The sequence below is a fragment of the Mauremys reevesii genome, linkage group 9, assembly GCF_016161935.1.
Source record: "Mauremys reevesii isolate NIE-2019 linkage group 9, ASM1616193v1, whole genome shotgun sequence".
Taxonomy (NCBI): Eukaryota; Metazoa; Chordata; order Testudines; family Geoemydidae; genus Mauremys; species Mauremys reevesii.
This window is the reverse complement of record NC_052631.1, coordinates 89433518-89446462: the sequence shown is the minus strand read 5'-3', so window position 1 is coordinate 89446462 and position 12945 is coordinate 89433518. Positions and strand designations below refer to the sequence as shown.

General features: G+C 38.0%; 1 protein-coding gene and 1 long non-coding RNA gene across 2 annotated transcripts in view; one reads left to right on the top strand and one right to left on the bottom strand.

Moving 5' to 3' along the window:
• LOC120372466 (X-linked inhibitor of apoptosis) overlaps positions 1 to 8732 on the top strand; it is a 36851-nt gene extending 28119 nt beyond the window's left edge. The window contains exons 5-7 of the mRNA XM_039489625.1: positions 305 to 338; positions 1835 to 2038; positions 4680 to 8732. Of these exons, the coding sequence (XP_039345559.1) occupies positions 305 to 338; positions 1835 to 2038; positions 4680 to 4873 (432 nt within the window). The 3' untranslated portion in view covers positions 4874 to 8732. The remainder of the gene's footprint in view (positions 1 to 304; positions 339 to 1834; positions 2039 to 4679) is intronic.
• Positions 2994 to 12670, bottom strand: LOC120372468. Its single transcript, XR_005584989.1, has 3 exons — positions 12377 to 12670; positions 8743 to 8865; positions 2994 to 3690 (listed from the first exon to the last, which is right to left on the bottom strand). It is a non-coding gene; the product is annotated as an uncharacterized LOC120372468 (long non-coding RNA).
• Between the last annotated feature and the right edge of the window lie 275 nt (positions 12671 to 12945).

Below are 12945 nucleotides of genomic sequence, written 5' to 3'. Positions count from 1 at the left end.
TTACTTCCGCTCTCTGTGCCTCAGTTTCTTCATGTGTAAAATGGGGATTATGATAGTGACCTCCTTTATAAAGTGCTCTGAGGTTGGTTGATTAAAGGTGCTGTATAAGAACTAGGTATTTATTTATATATGCCCAATACTGTTGAAGGAGATGAATAATAAAAGATTGGATTCCTATTGACTCTCATCTGAGTCATGGCCACACAGTCAGCATACGGCCTTTTTCTTACCCTTTCCTTAACAATGTTTAGAAATGTTTCTTTGGTTGCAGGGGACCTAATCTACGTTTATATTTCTGTTTTAGATAGAAGCTTCTGAGAAGACATCGCTACTTATAGGTACCAGTAAAACAGTTACATTTATGTGTTCTTAGTGTGCCTTTCTCACCAGGTTCTGTTGTTGTGGCTTATGTTTGTGGGGAGAATGAAAGAAATGGCTAATTTTGAAGGTGACCCTGCTATGCTTTATAGAGGAAAAAGGAAGCTAACTCATTAAATTATGCTCTTCTTTTACGTCCTTGCTTCCAAACAATTAAATAACAAGCATAACACATGGATGAACTGCTGAACAGATAATGTAATTTGGGAGCCAGAGTGTAAATGTATCACTTCATTAACCTGAAGGTAAAAAAAATCAGTGAATAAATTCTAACCTCATTAGGGGAAAAAAGTGTTTTGCGAGTGGCCAAATACGGCGGGAGGGGGTGTTAAAAGGTGTAGACCACAGTAGAAGTAAATTTAATGTATAGTTACACCTCTATATCTTTATGGTCAGTAAGTACACTTCACTGAGTTAAGACTATAGGAAGAATATCAGGGAATGCTGAAATTGTTTGGGTCTCCTCTTGAATGAAAATGTTGTCACAAAAATACTTGGGAAGGCTTAAATAAGAGCCTGATTGTGTCATATTTGTATGAGAGGTTCTAGCATGCTTTCTTTTAAACATACAACAAAAAGGTGAGAAAATAGTCATGAGTATAGCAGCAGGATTACAGCTACTTAAAAATATTTAGTTGGTAGGAAAAGATATCTACCATTGCTATGCAGTGATTCCACAACAACCTACATTTATAAAATATTCTGGGGGATAAGTGTCTGTAAGTATATTCATGTATGAGAGAGCTCTAGTTTCACTGCAAGCAGTTTTGCCAAGGAAAAGAACCGAGTAACCCTTAAATGCAGTCAAAATGAGTGGAAATAGCAGATGCCTTGCTAATAAACCTATGCAAAAAACTCCACTGGGAAGGAAAGGGGAGGCATAAGGGTAGAAAAATAATTTCCTACTGTTAATATGTGATAAGACAGGGAGACACACATTACAGTACTATTGATTGTACTACATTTTGGTTTTGTAACCTTAATAAATTGGCAAGTTGCTTATAGCCTGGGTATGGGTGGGTTATATTTTTTTAAAAATTGAAAGAAAGTATATTAAACAAACATCACGTCTCATTAGGGATTTAAGCTAAATTATAAAGATAATTTGGATCCAAGTGTGATAAGATATATGATTACTGCTACGTGAGGAAACATTCTGTGTAAAAAAAATATGGTGAAAATTTCCATTGACTGAGTGATCTGAATGGATAAAATCTGAGTGTCTTTGTAATATAAGTAAGGTGGCCTGTGGAAGGGTTGGGAATATAGCAAATCTGGGAGGCGTCCTACTTGTTTGTTTTATATTTCACAGTGCAAAATCACCAGTCAGAGAAATTTAATTGTCTATCTTTTGGTTAAGTGTTATAAAGTTCTTTAAAAAATTATAATGAACACTGACTATTTCTAATTTGCTCTTGGTTAAACTGATTTTTTTTCCCCTCAATGTTTGTTAAAGATGATGATCTCCTACAAAACCAGTTGGTACAGGATGCCATGCGTATGGGTTTCAGTTTGTCTGAGATTAAAAACATTATGGAGAAGAAACTGCGGACATATGGAGAAAACTATACATCTGTTGAGGTTCTAGTTTCAGATATAATACATGCTCAAAAAGAAAGCGTACAGGAAGAAGTATCCAGTGGGAGCTCGATACCGAAAGGTGAGGTTTTTTTTTATAATTACAAGACATGGATGCAAAAGATTATCACAGATTGTATTAAATATCTTATTGGTATATTTCTGTTGCCTTCTTTGTGTAACACAAAAGAAATGCATGTAATATGTGTCATTTTTAGAGAATTCAATAGGGTAATCATATACACAACAACTTCAAATTTTTTTTACATGTTATTTAACCAGCAGCATTTAAGAATATTCTGCTTTGTTAGAAAAGAGCAGCCTACCACTGATGCTACAATAATGTATAGTATTAGAGAGACTACCTGAAATCCAGCCACTTTCAAAAATATATTAAAAGTAGTTTCAGATTCCATCCTTACTCCCAAATTCCTTTGCTAATATTTGTGCTTAAAAAAAAAAAAAAAGTGATAATAAATGTGTCAAGTCTTCATCCCTTCCCTCTCCTGCTGGGGTGAGTATTTCTTGCAGTAGACAGGAAACTGTACAGGAGAAACTATGAAATAGACTACAGACGCTTCCCGGGTTACACAAAACCTGACTTACACAAATTCACACTTACGGAAAAAGTTCCATAAGCCAGAAATAGAATTTTCGAGTTGTGGAAATTTTTGCATAACGTATTGGTATACATTTCCGACTTACGCAAAATTTGAGTTACGCAAGCCTTTCTGGAACGGAACAATTGTGTATACACACACCCCCTGACTTACACAAAGTGCTGTCAAATGTCAAGTATAAATAAATGGCAAAAAAATAAAGAGAACCTCTAGTTTCCTCTAATTTTTCAGTTATAAAACTCTGAAATGTTACTTGTAAAAATATTTTATTAATTATTGTAGCCTACAAACCCTGGTCAAGGCTCAAGACCCTATTGTGCCAGGTGCTGTACAAACACAACAAAAATATGGTCTGTTCCAAAGACCTTACAATCTGAGTATAAGACAAGAGACAACAGATGGATTCAGACAGACGGAGGAAACAATGAAACAATAGTGGTCAGCATGATAGGCTGTTTTATTAGTGCACGAGTGGCCTAGATGCTGTCTGGTCTTTTTGTAGCCATCGCAACAAAAGAGTTTTAAGGAGCATTTTGCATTAAGGATAATGCATTAGTTTTGTGGACATTTATGGGGAGCTTCTCCCAAGCATGGGGACAGCATTCCAGACAAAAGCAGATTTTTTTCAAGTAGGGCATAATTTTATAATACAGAACTAAAATAGCATGTATAGTCAGTCCTTGAGGCAGTACAAGTTTTTTAATTAACTCTTAAAACAGTCACTCTTTGGTGCCTATAAAACCAAATAAAAACAATTTTCTCTGCCTATCTTTAGTTGAATAAAAAGTTCTACTTAGGAAATGTTTTACACAACACACATCTTTTTTCCTATTTCACTTTTTTGCGGAGGCGGGGGGGGGAAGAGGTGTCACTGGGATCTGTTAGCTTTATTCAGAAGGCTGTATTCTCTCCTTTTGTGAATTGGAGTTCAGAGCTCAGAATTTACCATCTCATGGCTGAATCTTCCAGTGTGAGCAATGGTAGGGCACACAGGACTTCCACTCTCTGTCGCAGTCTGAAGTTAGGTACTGCCCTTTTCTGTCCCCATCTCAATAGTACTTCCTTCCCACCTGCACCTACTTCAATACTCCTCCATTCCCAGCACCTACACACGCTTCATAAAGTATGTTAAATGCAAAAACAAAAAAAGTTAATGAAAGTTAAGCATTCAAATTTGGGTAATGTGTATGTAACTTCAGCATCTGGAAGCATCATACTGGTCCCTATGCATAGCATTACAATGTAGTCTTACATAATATTTCTCAAATAACGCAACAGAATATAACTTTTCTACAACTCTAGATTCATATTGTAAGGTCTGATACATGAATACATACACATACAGACCTACATTTAAAGACTTAGACATTTTAGACTAGCTTGGTGTCTGGGAGTAGGGAGAGCAACGGTGACCTTAAGGAGGCCTGATGGCCACTCTGGCTTATGACTGGTGCCCAGGGCCTATGCTGGGAATCAGTCAGGTAATAGCAGCATCCCAACCATAAACTCTAATCATCAGCCAGGAGCAGAGTGGTGTAAAAACCAAAATGCCAGTCGTGTGTCATGGGAGATTCTCCCTATGCAGAGAATCTCCTCTGCTCTGATCCACTGAGTTTGTGCCAGTTCACCACGACAAAGAGGTTATAAAACGGACACAATATGGCTAGGAATCTGGCTCTTTTGTGTTATGATATGATGACCTACAGTTCATGGCAATTTATCCTGTCAGCAATGCTGATGGGCCCCCTCTACATAACGAATGTCTTTCTCTTTCCATCCCCTGACAAGTGTTTGGGGGCAGCTGCCAATGGGAAGCCCATGTGAAAAGCTTCTGCAGATAGTTCTAGATCTGTATATAGAGAGGGTTAAACTCCCAGCTTGCTCCACTGTCAGGGGCATAATCTCTCTCCCACTATGTGGAATGATGAAGAGGAGAGTCCAGATTGTAGGGTTTGTAGTCTCTAACACGGGTTTTTCTTGTTTAGGGGATGATTTATTCCTCTCATACCAAGAAAACTTAGTTTGTATAGGGAAGGTAGTTTGAGAGAGTAGCTGTTTTTATTAAGTATGTTAACTTGTTCCGTGTGTTTCCCTTTTCCTCAGATCTGAGTACTGAAGAGAAGTTAAGACGTTTACAGGAGGAAAAGATGTGTAAAATCTGTATGGATAAAGACATCTCAATTGTTTTTATTCCCTGTGGCCATCTGGTTGCTTGTAAAGAATGTGCTGAAGCAGTTGATAAATGCCCTGTGTGTTGCATGGTTATTACAAAAAGACAGAAAATATTTATGTATTAGTCATATGTACAGTGTTGTCTGTGCAAATGTTTGTTGTTACATTGTTTAAAACCACTGTAATACAACAGCAAACAGTTGGGATGTTCAGCACTGTAGCACACAAATATATTTATGGAGAGTCTAAAGTTTTGGGATAATAAAAACAAAGCTTTAGTCAGTGCCCTAAAAGCTCATGAACTGACAGTCGGAAGCTGCTAAATTTGTACTTATAGCTCTCACATTCAACTGCAACCTCTTTATTCCTCTCCAGTTTGTCCCTTCACTTTAATTGAAGTGACAGATTAGAAATTCTTCACTACGACATTCTTCTATTTTGTATATGTCTGAGCATGCACACCTTTCTAACTTCTTGTAAAGTGCATAAATGAAGTATATTATTCACTCATATACAATAGCATGGGCAAACTGAGTGATCAGACCGACTACAAGCTGTGCTGCTAATAACAATGTAGATTGGAATTTGTCATCTGATCTCACTCTTTACCTCTGTCTCTGCCAAGTTTTCAGAAAGGGTATGGGTAATAAACTATTAAATGGAGGTGACAAAAAAAAATCCAGCCATGTTTTTGTTAAATAAAATTTTAGCAAGATTAATATTATTCAAAACTAGAATAGTGAGGGTTAGCGTCTATGAAGAAAGCAGATGTTTGTGGGTTCAGGAATGGTGACATTTTAGTGAGAGACATAAATAGCTAAAAGTTTATGTAGTTTTGTTTTTATGTTAATTATTTTAGTGACTATCTAATCTCTGAAAAAGGTTAAGCCCCTTTCTAACTCAGTAAAACATTAGTTATACAAATCCCTTTTCTTATAGGGAAAATGGCATTTTTAAAATCTCCTGACCTTTTCTAAACCACTAAAATGTACAAATTCTTTAAAAATTGTTCACGACAGAAAAATTACAAAAACATCATCCATATGTTTCTCTTCTCTTTTAAACAGTTTCCCCTTCCAAGCATACATTAGTCTTCCCTAGTCCAGTACAGTATGTATTTTAAAAATTGACTAATTTCACTTCCACCTTTCATTTCAACTAATTATATTCTTGTCATTTACATATCATAGTTACATTCCAGCAACAATGTTTAAGTTACACTAGGTTCATTTATTTCTCCATCTTTGACTGCCTTAAGGCTGATCTTTTCTAGCCCCAAAACTCAAAGGATCCTTAAACTATCACAAAAGTATCCCCCACCCCACTCCCGTCTTGCAGACTCACAGTTGTAACCTGTCCTTTCTATAACCCCTTCCCAAACAGGGAGTAGGCTTGGTCCTATTTCAAAAAGCCAAAACAAATATAAACACTGTATAGCAAGAGATAGCTGTTGTCCAGAACTTTTTTGCTACATTGACGCATAGGAAATTCCTTGAAAATGAATATAAACCCTAAACCATTTACGTTGCCTTTTGAAGAATCATAGTCAACTTGTATATAAGAGAGATTTTAAATAACATTGCTTATACATAGTATCAAATGACATTGTCTAAAGCAGTATTGTAATGACATATTATACTGTAATAACTCTCTTGGCATTGTTTGAGCTGTCTCTCGACCAGGTTTTCCAGTAGAACTATAGACCTGGCCACAGAGTCCGATGAGAACTCTCAGCACCTTACAAGATCAAATAACTCACATTTATTATTAGAATAAATTGAGGATTCTCAGCATCTTGCATGATCACATTTTGGGGAGGGATTTATTGTAATTACAAATTTGAAAAATAAAGAGCAATTACAATTAATGCTCTTAACAGATTTCCTAAGAGAACACAATATCTTATGCAGGGCTTCCCTGTCACGCTGTGGGTGGTAATTTTAAAATGCTCCAATGTAGTATGCTACTAAAGTTTTGGAAGATAAGGATACAGCATCTGCTTCCAGTCTAAAGAACTGTTGCATAGGGTTTTTTTTGGAGAGAGGGAAATTTTCAAAGTATTATTATTCCTTTTCTTTCTGATTGGAGTTACTAGATAAATTTGCTTTTCAGGGTTTTACAAAATCATTTGTTTGAAAAAACTATTGTATTTAATCTGGAGTTTTTCCCCAAGTCATGAGAGTTTTGGGTGAACTGCCAACAGCAGGAGAACTGATCAAATAGCTGGAGAATGAAACCTGCTGGCCCTAGGTGCCTCAGGACATTAAAGCCATTTGTACTTAATTTGTTCATTTCTATTGTACCTTGATGAGAATTTGGCTTGTTTTAGGATCCTGTGGCTAACAAACTCTGGTTAGAGAATTATAGTTCAGGTATGACATTGTTTGGAATTCCTAGATAATCAAACACCCATTTCCAAACCTATTTTTATAATCCCATTTGTACATACTCAGTATTTGATGTATTCCGAGGATGTAATCAGATGATCTGTAGTCTCTGCTTTCAAAGTCAAATACATTTTTAAATAAGAATTATTAAAATATATTCTAACAATCCAATTTTTGTATATAAACTGGTAAGAGGGAAAGATATATCATGATTAATTTAAGACAGTGGGTATAATGCTGCAAACTTATGCACATACAAAACTTTACTCATGTGAGTAGTTCCATTGATCTCATTGCTGAGTCCTTCCCTTTTTCCAAAGCTTTGCTTCAGTGGGACTCCTCATGTGAGTAAAATTATGCACATGCAAAAGTGTTTTCAGGATTAGGCCCTATATAGTGCCTACTTGTAAATTTAGAAATTGCCCTATTTATTTACATATATAAAAATTAATATTCTGCTTTTGGTTTCACAAAGGCACTACATATAATTGAAAAGGGTATAATGCCCTTATTTTTGCAATTTAGGTTGTGACATAATTCAGACAGAAGTCTTAGTTTATCAAATCAGTGTCAGTGCTGGATGTTCCTGTTTTACGTTTTTCTTTGCCCATTTCTTCTTTTGTTTTTAATGTGAAAAATCTGTCCAAGATTGCCTGTTTACTTCACGATGATCAGTCTTGGGAACATATTTAAATATAGAAACTCTCTTTTTTCTTTTAAAAATTCACTGTATACATCAACAGACACTAATACACTTCATATACTTTTTGTTTTCAGAACACTAACAGTGTTTCATCTTAAAAAATTAAATAGGAAATAATTTTTATTTTTGTGGTTAAGGTTAAGATTTTTATCATGGGCATAATGGGATATTGCATCAACATAAAATTATCTTTTTCTGTTAATACTTTATGAAAGCTGAAGGATCTGCAGTCAAGAAGTTTAAACTTACATGTCTCCATTTATACAGCTTTATTTTATGTATTTGACAGTAAATCATTTTATAAAAAATTCATTTTTGCTTCTAGTCAGTTTCCCTTTCTGGCTCTCAAGATATCTGTTTGAGCGCATAACATTTCAGTTGATATTAAGTCTTGTTTTCCTCCCCTTTTTTTCATCTTGTTTTAAAAACCTGAATTTTGGATTTAAGAAAGACTTAGCTGATGCCTCTCTTGAACAATATAAGCTCCAAATTTGTGAAAATAATTGGACTGTATTTGCACATGTTGATATATTTCAATCTTTTGAACTGAATGATGTATTTGATGTGGAACATTGATTAGTGATACCTAATACTGAATATGATTTTTCATTTTGTTAAAACTTTCATGAAATATAGTCCAAGGGACAGAAATTTAAGTTTATTTTTTTAATTTGTTGTGATCATGTAAAATATTCACAGAACTGTTTTGTGATTCTAGTCTGACTTTATAATTTTTTTAATAGATCAAGTGAATTTAAATTGTTTAATGTGTTAGTCTTTGATTTTACATGCAAAGAGCAATCATAAAATGGCACTGTTTGTAACTTCTTGGCTTTGTACATGTAATATAACAGGATATTGCTAATTAATTTTAATAAACATAGTAAATATGAATATAACTGACCTGAAGAAGAATTCTTTGTAGCCCAAAAGCTTGTCTCCTTCACCAACAGACATTGGTTGAATAAAAGATATTACCTCACCTATCTTGTCTTCCTATCATGGGACCAGCATGGCTACAACAACACTGCAAATAAGAAACACAGTATTCATTGTCCATATACAGTTAGATCCTACTTACCTTACTTATACTAGTCCTGTTGACACTCAAAAAAATTTTTTGAGTGAGGAGAGCAGAGTTTGGCCCATTGAAGTAAATGACAGGGGTCTAGTAGAATTCAGGGTCTAGTTTAATTACTAAACTGCTTCTGGAAAACTGGATTTTAATGTTTTGGTTTTTTCCCCACATCTGTTTAGGTTTTAATTTACCATTTTTATTCCCTATTTTTGCAGAAAGTTTTGTTTAGTAATTTAAATGTTTATAGACAATTCTCTATCATGGGAGATGATCAGAGGTGCAATGGGCAGGTAGGTGCCCAACTCCTGTCGAAAGTCACTGGGGGTTCAACACTAAACTCCCATTTGTGCCTTTGAAAAATGTTCCCATTATGTTTAAATTGCAATGACGAAAAATAAGTGTTTGCAAATAGACTGGTAGCTTTTGTTTAAAACAGCTCACTCATTTAATATTCCCCAGTAGGGCCAACACATGTGAAATGTGTTCTGCTGAAGCAGGTTGTTTGGCATAAGACGTAAGGCATGCAGGAGGGGCTCTCTAGAGAGGGGATCAAACCTATGAATGGTACAGAAGGAAGAACTTTCAGACCAGCCAAGTCTGGGGAGATGGTTTTTGCTGAATGTTATCAAAACTGTTTGTTTATCCAAAGCGCAGCCAGGAGGCATATTTGGATTACACAGTATGTGAACTGTGTTTGAGAGCAGGTTGGGAGTGACAGTGGCTTTTTAATATTTGTTGCCTTACAATCTTTTAAAATTTTGAAATGTAAAGCAAGTGAATTACTGAAATATTCAGATACATTAAATGCAGAAGAATCTCATTTTAAATTCATGCTAAGGCTAACTATTGAAAGGCACAGTGGGTCTCTAAGCTATTTCAGAATTTTTTATTTTGAAGAATCATTAATTTTTGCAGTGAATGTTTCAAAATTTAATTTGTCAGGGACAAAGGGTTAAAAACCTAAATTTATTTGTAAGATTGCAAGAGAGCTGCTCTATAGGTGCAATTTTAAAAATTGTAATCAGTGCTGCATTTAAACTAAATGTGAGAATGCAATTAACAGCCATCAAATTGTGACTGATTGAATTAGGGAGATTTTTTTTTTTTAATTACTGTGATTTTCTGTGTGTCATTGAAATAAGCAGCAAAATTCCTTGGAGACCAGCAAAAGCATTTAGGGAAATAACAGGAATGAAGGATGCAAGGAAGTCTGAAGGAGCACAGATATTTGGGAAAGGGCATTGGAGGGAGGACTACAGATGCTTTCTGGCCCCCAACTGCCAGTAAATTAATTTAAATAGCAGTTTACATTTAACCTATTTGAAATATTTAATATTCAAAGTCTGGTGCTTTCTCCACTCACTTCTGCAGAATGAGTCTCACTCATCCTAATTCCTGGGAATGATAGCTTCCACTGAGTTAGGGCAGAACCATTTACTGCTATTACAGCAGGTATTTCACAGGTATTTCTTAAGTAATTATGTATACTAGAATTTTAAATATTTAGAAATATTTTACTAGAAAACACTGAAAATACATATTCAGGTTATGAGAACCTTATCCACAATCTCCTCTCCTTTCAGGTCTGACCCTACTCAGAGACATTACAGCTCCAGAGAAAGAAAACTTGAGGAGACTGGAATACTCCTCTAGCCCACCCAGCCATAGTATTTGTCCGACAGCTCCAACAGTTGAACTGGACCCTACCTTCTCATCTGCCAAGTTAGAGGCTCCAGACGGAGCATCTCCTCAACACAGGGAGGCTAGCCCAGACCGGGGCTCCCGAAAGTCTGTGATCTGTCCTCAGCTTAGATATGACCAATTAAGGGACTAATGGTACCCAATGTTATGGAGTTCCCCATCACCATTTGACCCTTCATAGTGGGATTATCCTTATGCTAGAGTTTCTGGACCACGGGCGGCAAACTTTTTGGCCTGAGGGCAAAATTGGGTTTTGTAAATTGTATGGAGGTCCAGTTAGGGGAGGGTGTCATGGCCTGGCCCCCACCTATCTGCCCCTTTCCTGGGACTCCTGCCCTAGCCAACCCCGCCCTGTTCCCTGATGGGGGGGATCCCTGGGACCCCTGCCCCATCCACACATCCTGTCCCCTGACCATGCCCAGAACCACTGCCCCATCCAACCCTCCCTCCCTGACTACACCCTAGGGACCCTTGCCCCCATTCAGCCCCCTGGAGCCAGGCCACACTGCTGCCACCATGCAGTTCAGAGCACTGAGTCAGGCCAGGCTGTGCAGCTGCACTGCCCCACAAATTCACAGCCCTGCGCCCAAAGCAATGCGTCGGCGGCCAAGCAAGCTGAGGCTGCAGGGAAGGGGCTGGAGGCTAGCCTCCCGGGCCAGGAGCTCGGGGGCCAGGCATGATAGTTCTGTAGGCTGGATGTGGCCCACCTCTGTTCTGGACCATGCATGCATCCCACCCACCCTCTCCTAGCTGACACTTGCTGGCTCCATCAGACTACAAGGGAGAAGGAATTGAGCCGCATCTGATGATTCTGAGGGGTTTATTCTCACCAGATGAGGTGGTTGCCCCATCTTCGCCATCCCCAGCTGATGGCCACAGGCAGTATCTCAGGAGCCAAGGCCAGAGCACCACATCCAACCCAAGGAGGGACAGGATACTCAGCATGGGCTCCTGGACATTCTGTAGTCTTCTGGTCCTGTTTGGGTGGCCTTTCCTGTCAGAGGCCATTATGTAATCAACCAGGCTAGTCTGGCATACTCCTGCTTTGTGCACCACCACTCCAAAAAGGGTTTAGAGGAATTATTATGTACCAGCCAAGGAAGCAGATTTTCTGTTTACACACCCAGCACCCAACTCCCTGGTAGTACAAGCAACCACTGAGGTCTACACCAGAAAATGCTATCTAGCCAAATGGAGACATTTCTCCAGCTGGACACAACAGAACCAATTATTCCCAGAATCTGTGGAAATTCCTGTTATTTTAGATTATCTATTCACACTCAAGATGTTGGGCCTTTTCATTAGCTTGCCGCGGGTCCACCTTGCAGCAATCAGCACCTTCCAGCCTCCGTTTGAAGGCTATGCTGTTTTTACTCAGCTAACTCCAGATTCTGGAAGGGCCTCATTAGAACTTTACCATCATTGGTGAAACCAACATTGCACTGGGATCTAAGGGTTTGTCTACACTTACCGGGGGATCGATGCATTGACAGTCAATTTAGCGGGTCTAGTGAAGACCCACTAAATTGACCACAGATTGCCCTCCAATCGACTCCTGTATTCCACCAGATCGAGAAGAGTAGGGGGAGTCAATGGGAGAGCGTCTCTCATCCACATCGCGTAGTGTGGACCCCGCAGTAAGTAGGTCTAAGCTATGTCTATTTGAGTTACACTATTCATGTAACTCAAATTGTGTAGCTTAGATCGAATTTCCCCTTTAGTGTAGACAAGGCCTCAATCTTTGTCTTTTAATACTTACCAGACCTCCCTATGAACTGCTAGCCACCTGCTCTAGGTCCTACTTCTCCATGAAGGTCACCTTTGTAGTTGTCATCAATCAGCCAAAAGGGTGAGTGAACTGGGAGCGCTTAGGGCAGTTCTGACAAAACACATTTCATAAGGAGGAGGTTTCCCTTCACTTTCTTCTGAAATTCATTCCTAAGGTAACTGAATTTCACACGAATCAACCTATTCACTTATGGGTATTCTTTCTCAGCACTTCAGATTTCCGATGAGAAGAGAAGACTTGACTCACTCATCATCTGATGGGCTTTGGCATTCTATCTGCAGAGGATGAAACCCAATAGAAAAATGCCTAGATTATTTGTTCCTTTAGTGGCACAATCAAAAGGACAACCGTTTTCTGCTCAGATACCCTCTAAGTGGACCTCCAACTGGATCATTCTTTATCAGCTAGTGCATATTCCTCCCCTGGATGGTGTGAGAGCCCACTCCACTACAGCACAAGCAATTTGGTGCTCTTCAAGATGTACCTATACTGAACAAAGTGCTTTCCCAAAACATTACACATTAGTCCAGACCTCTTCT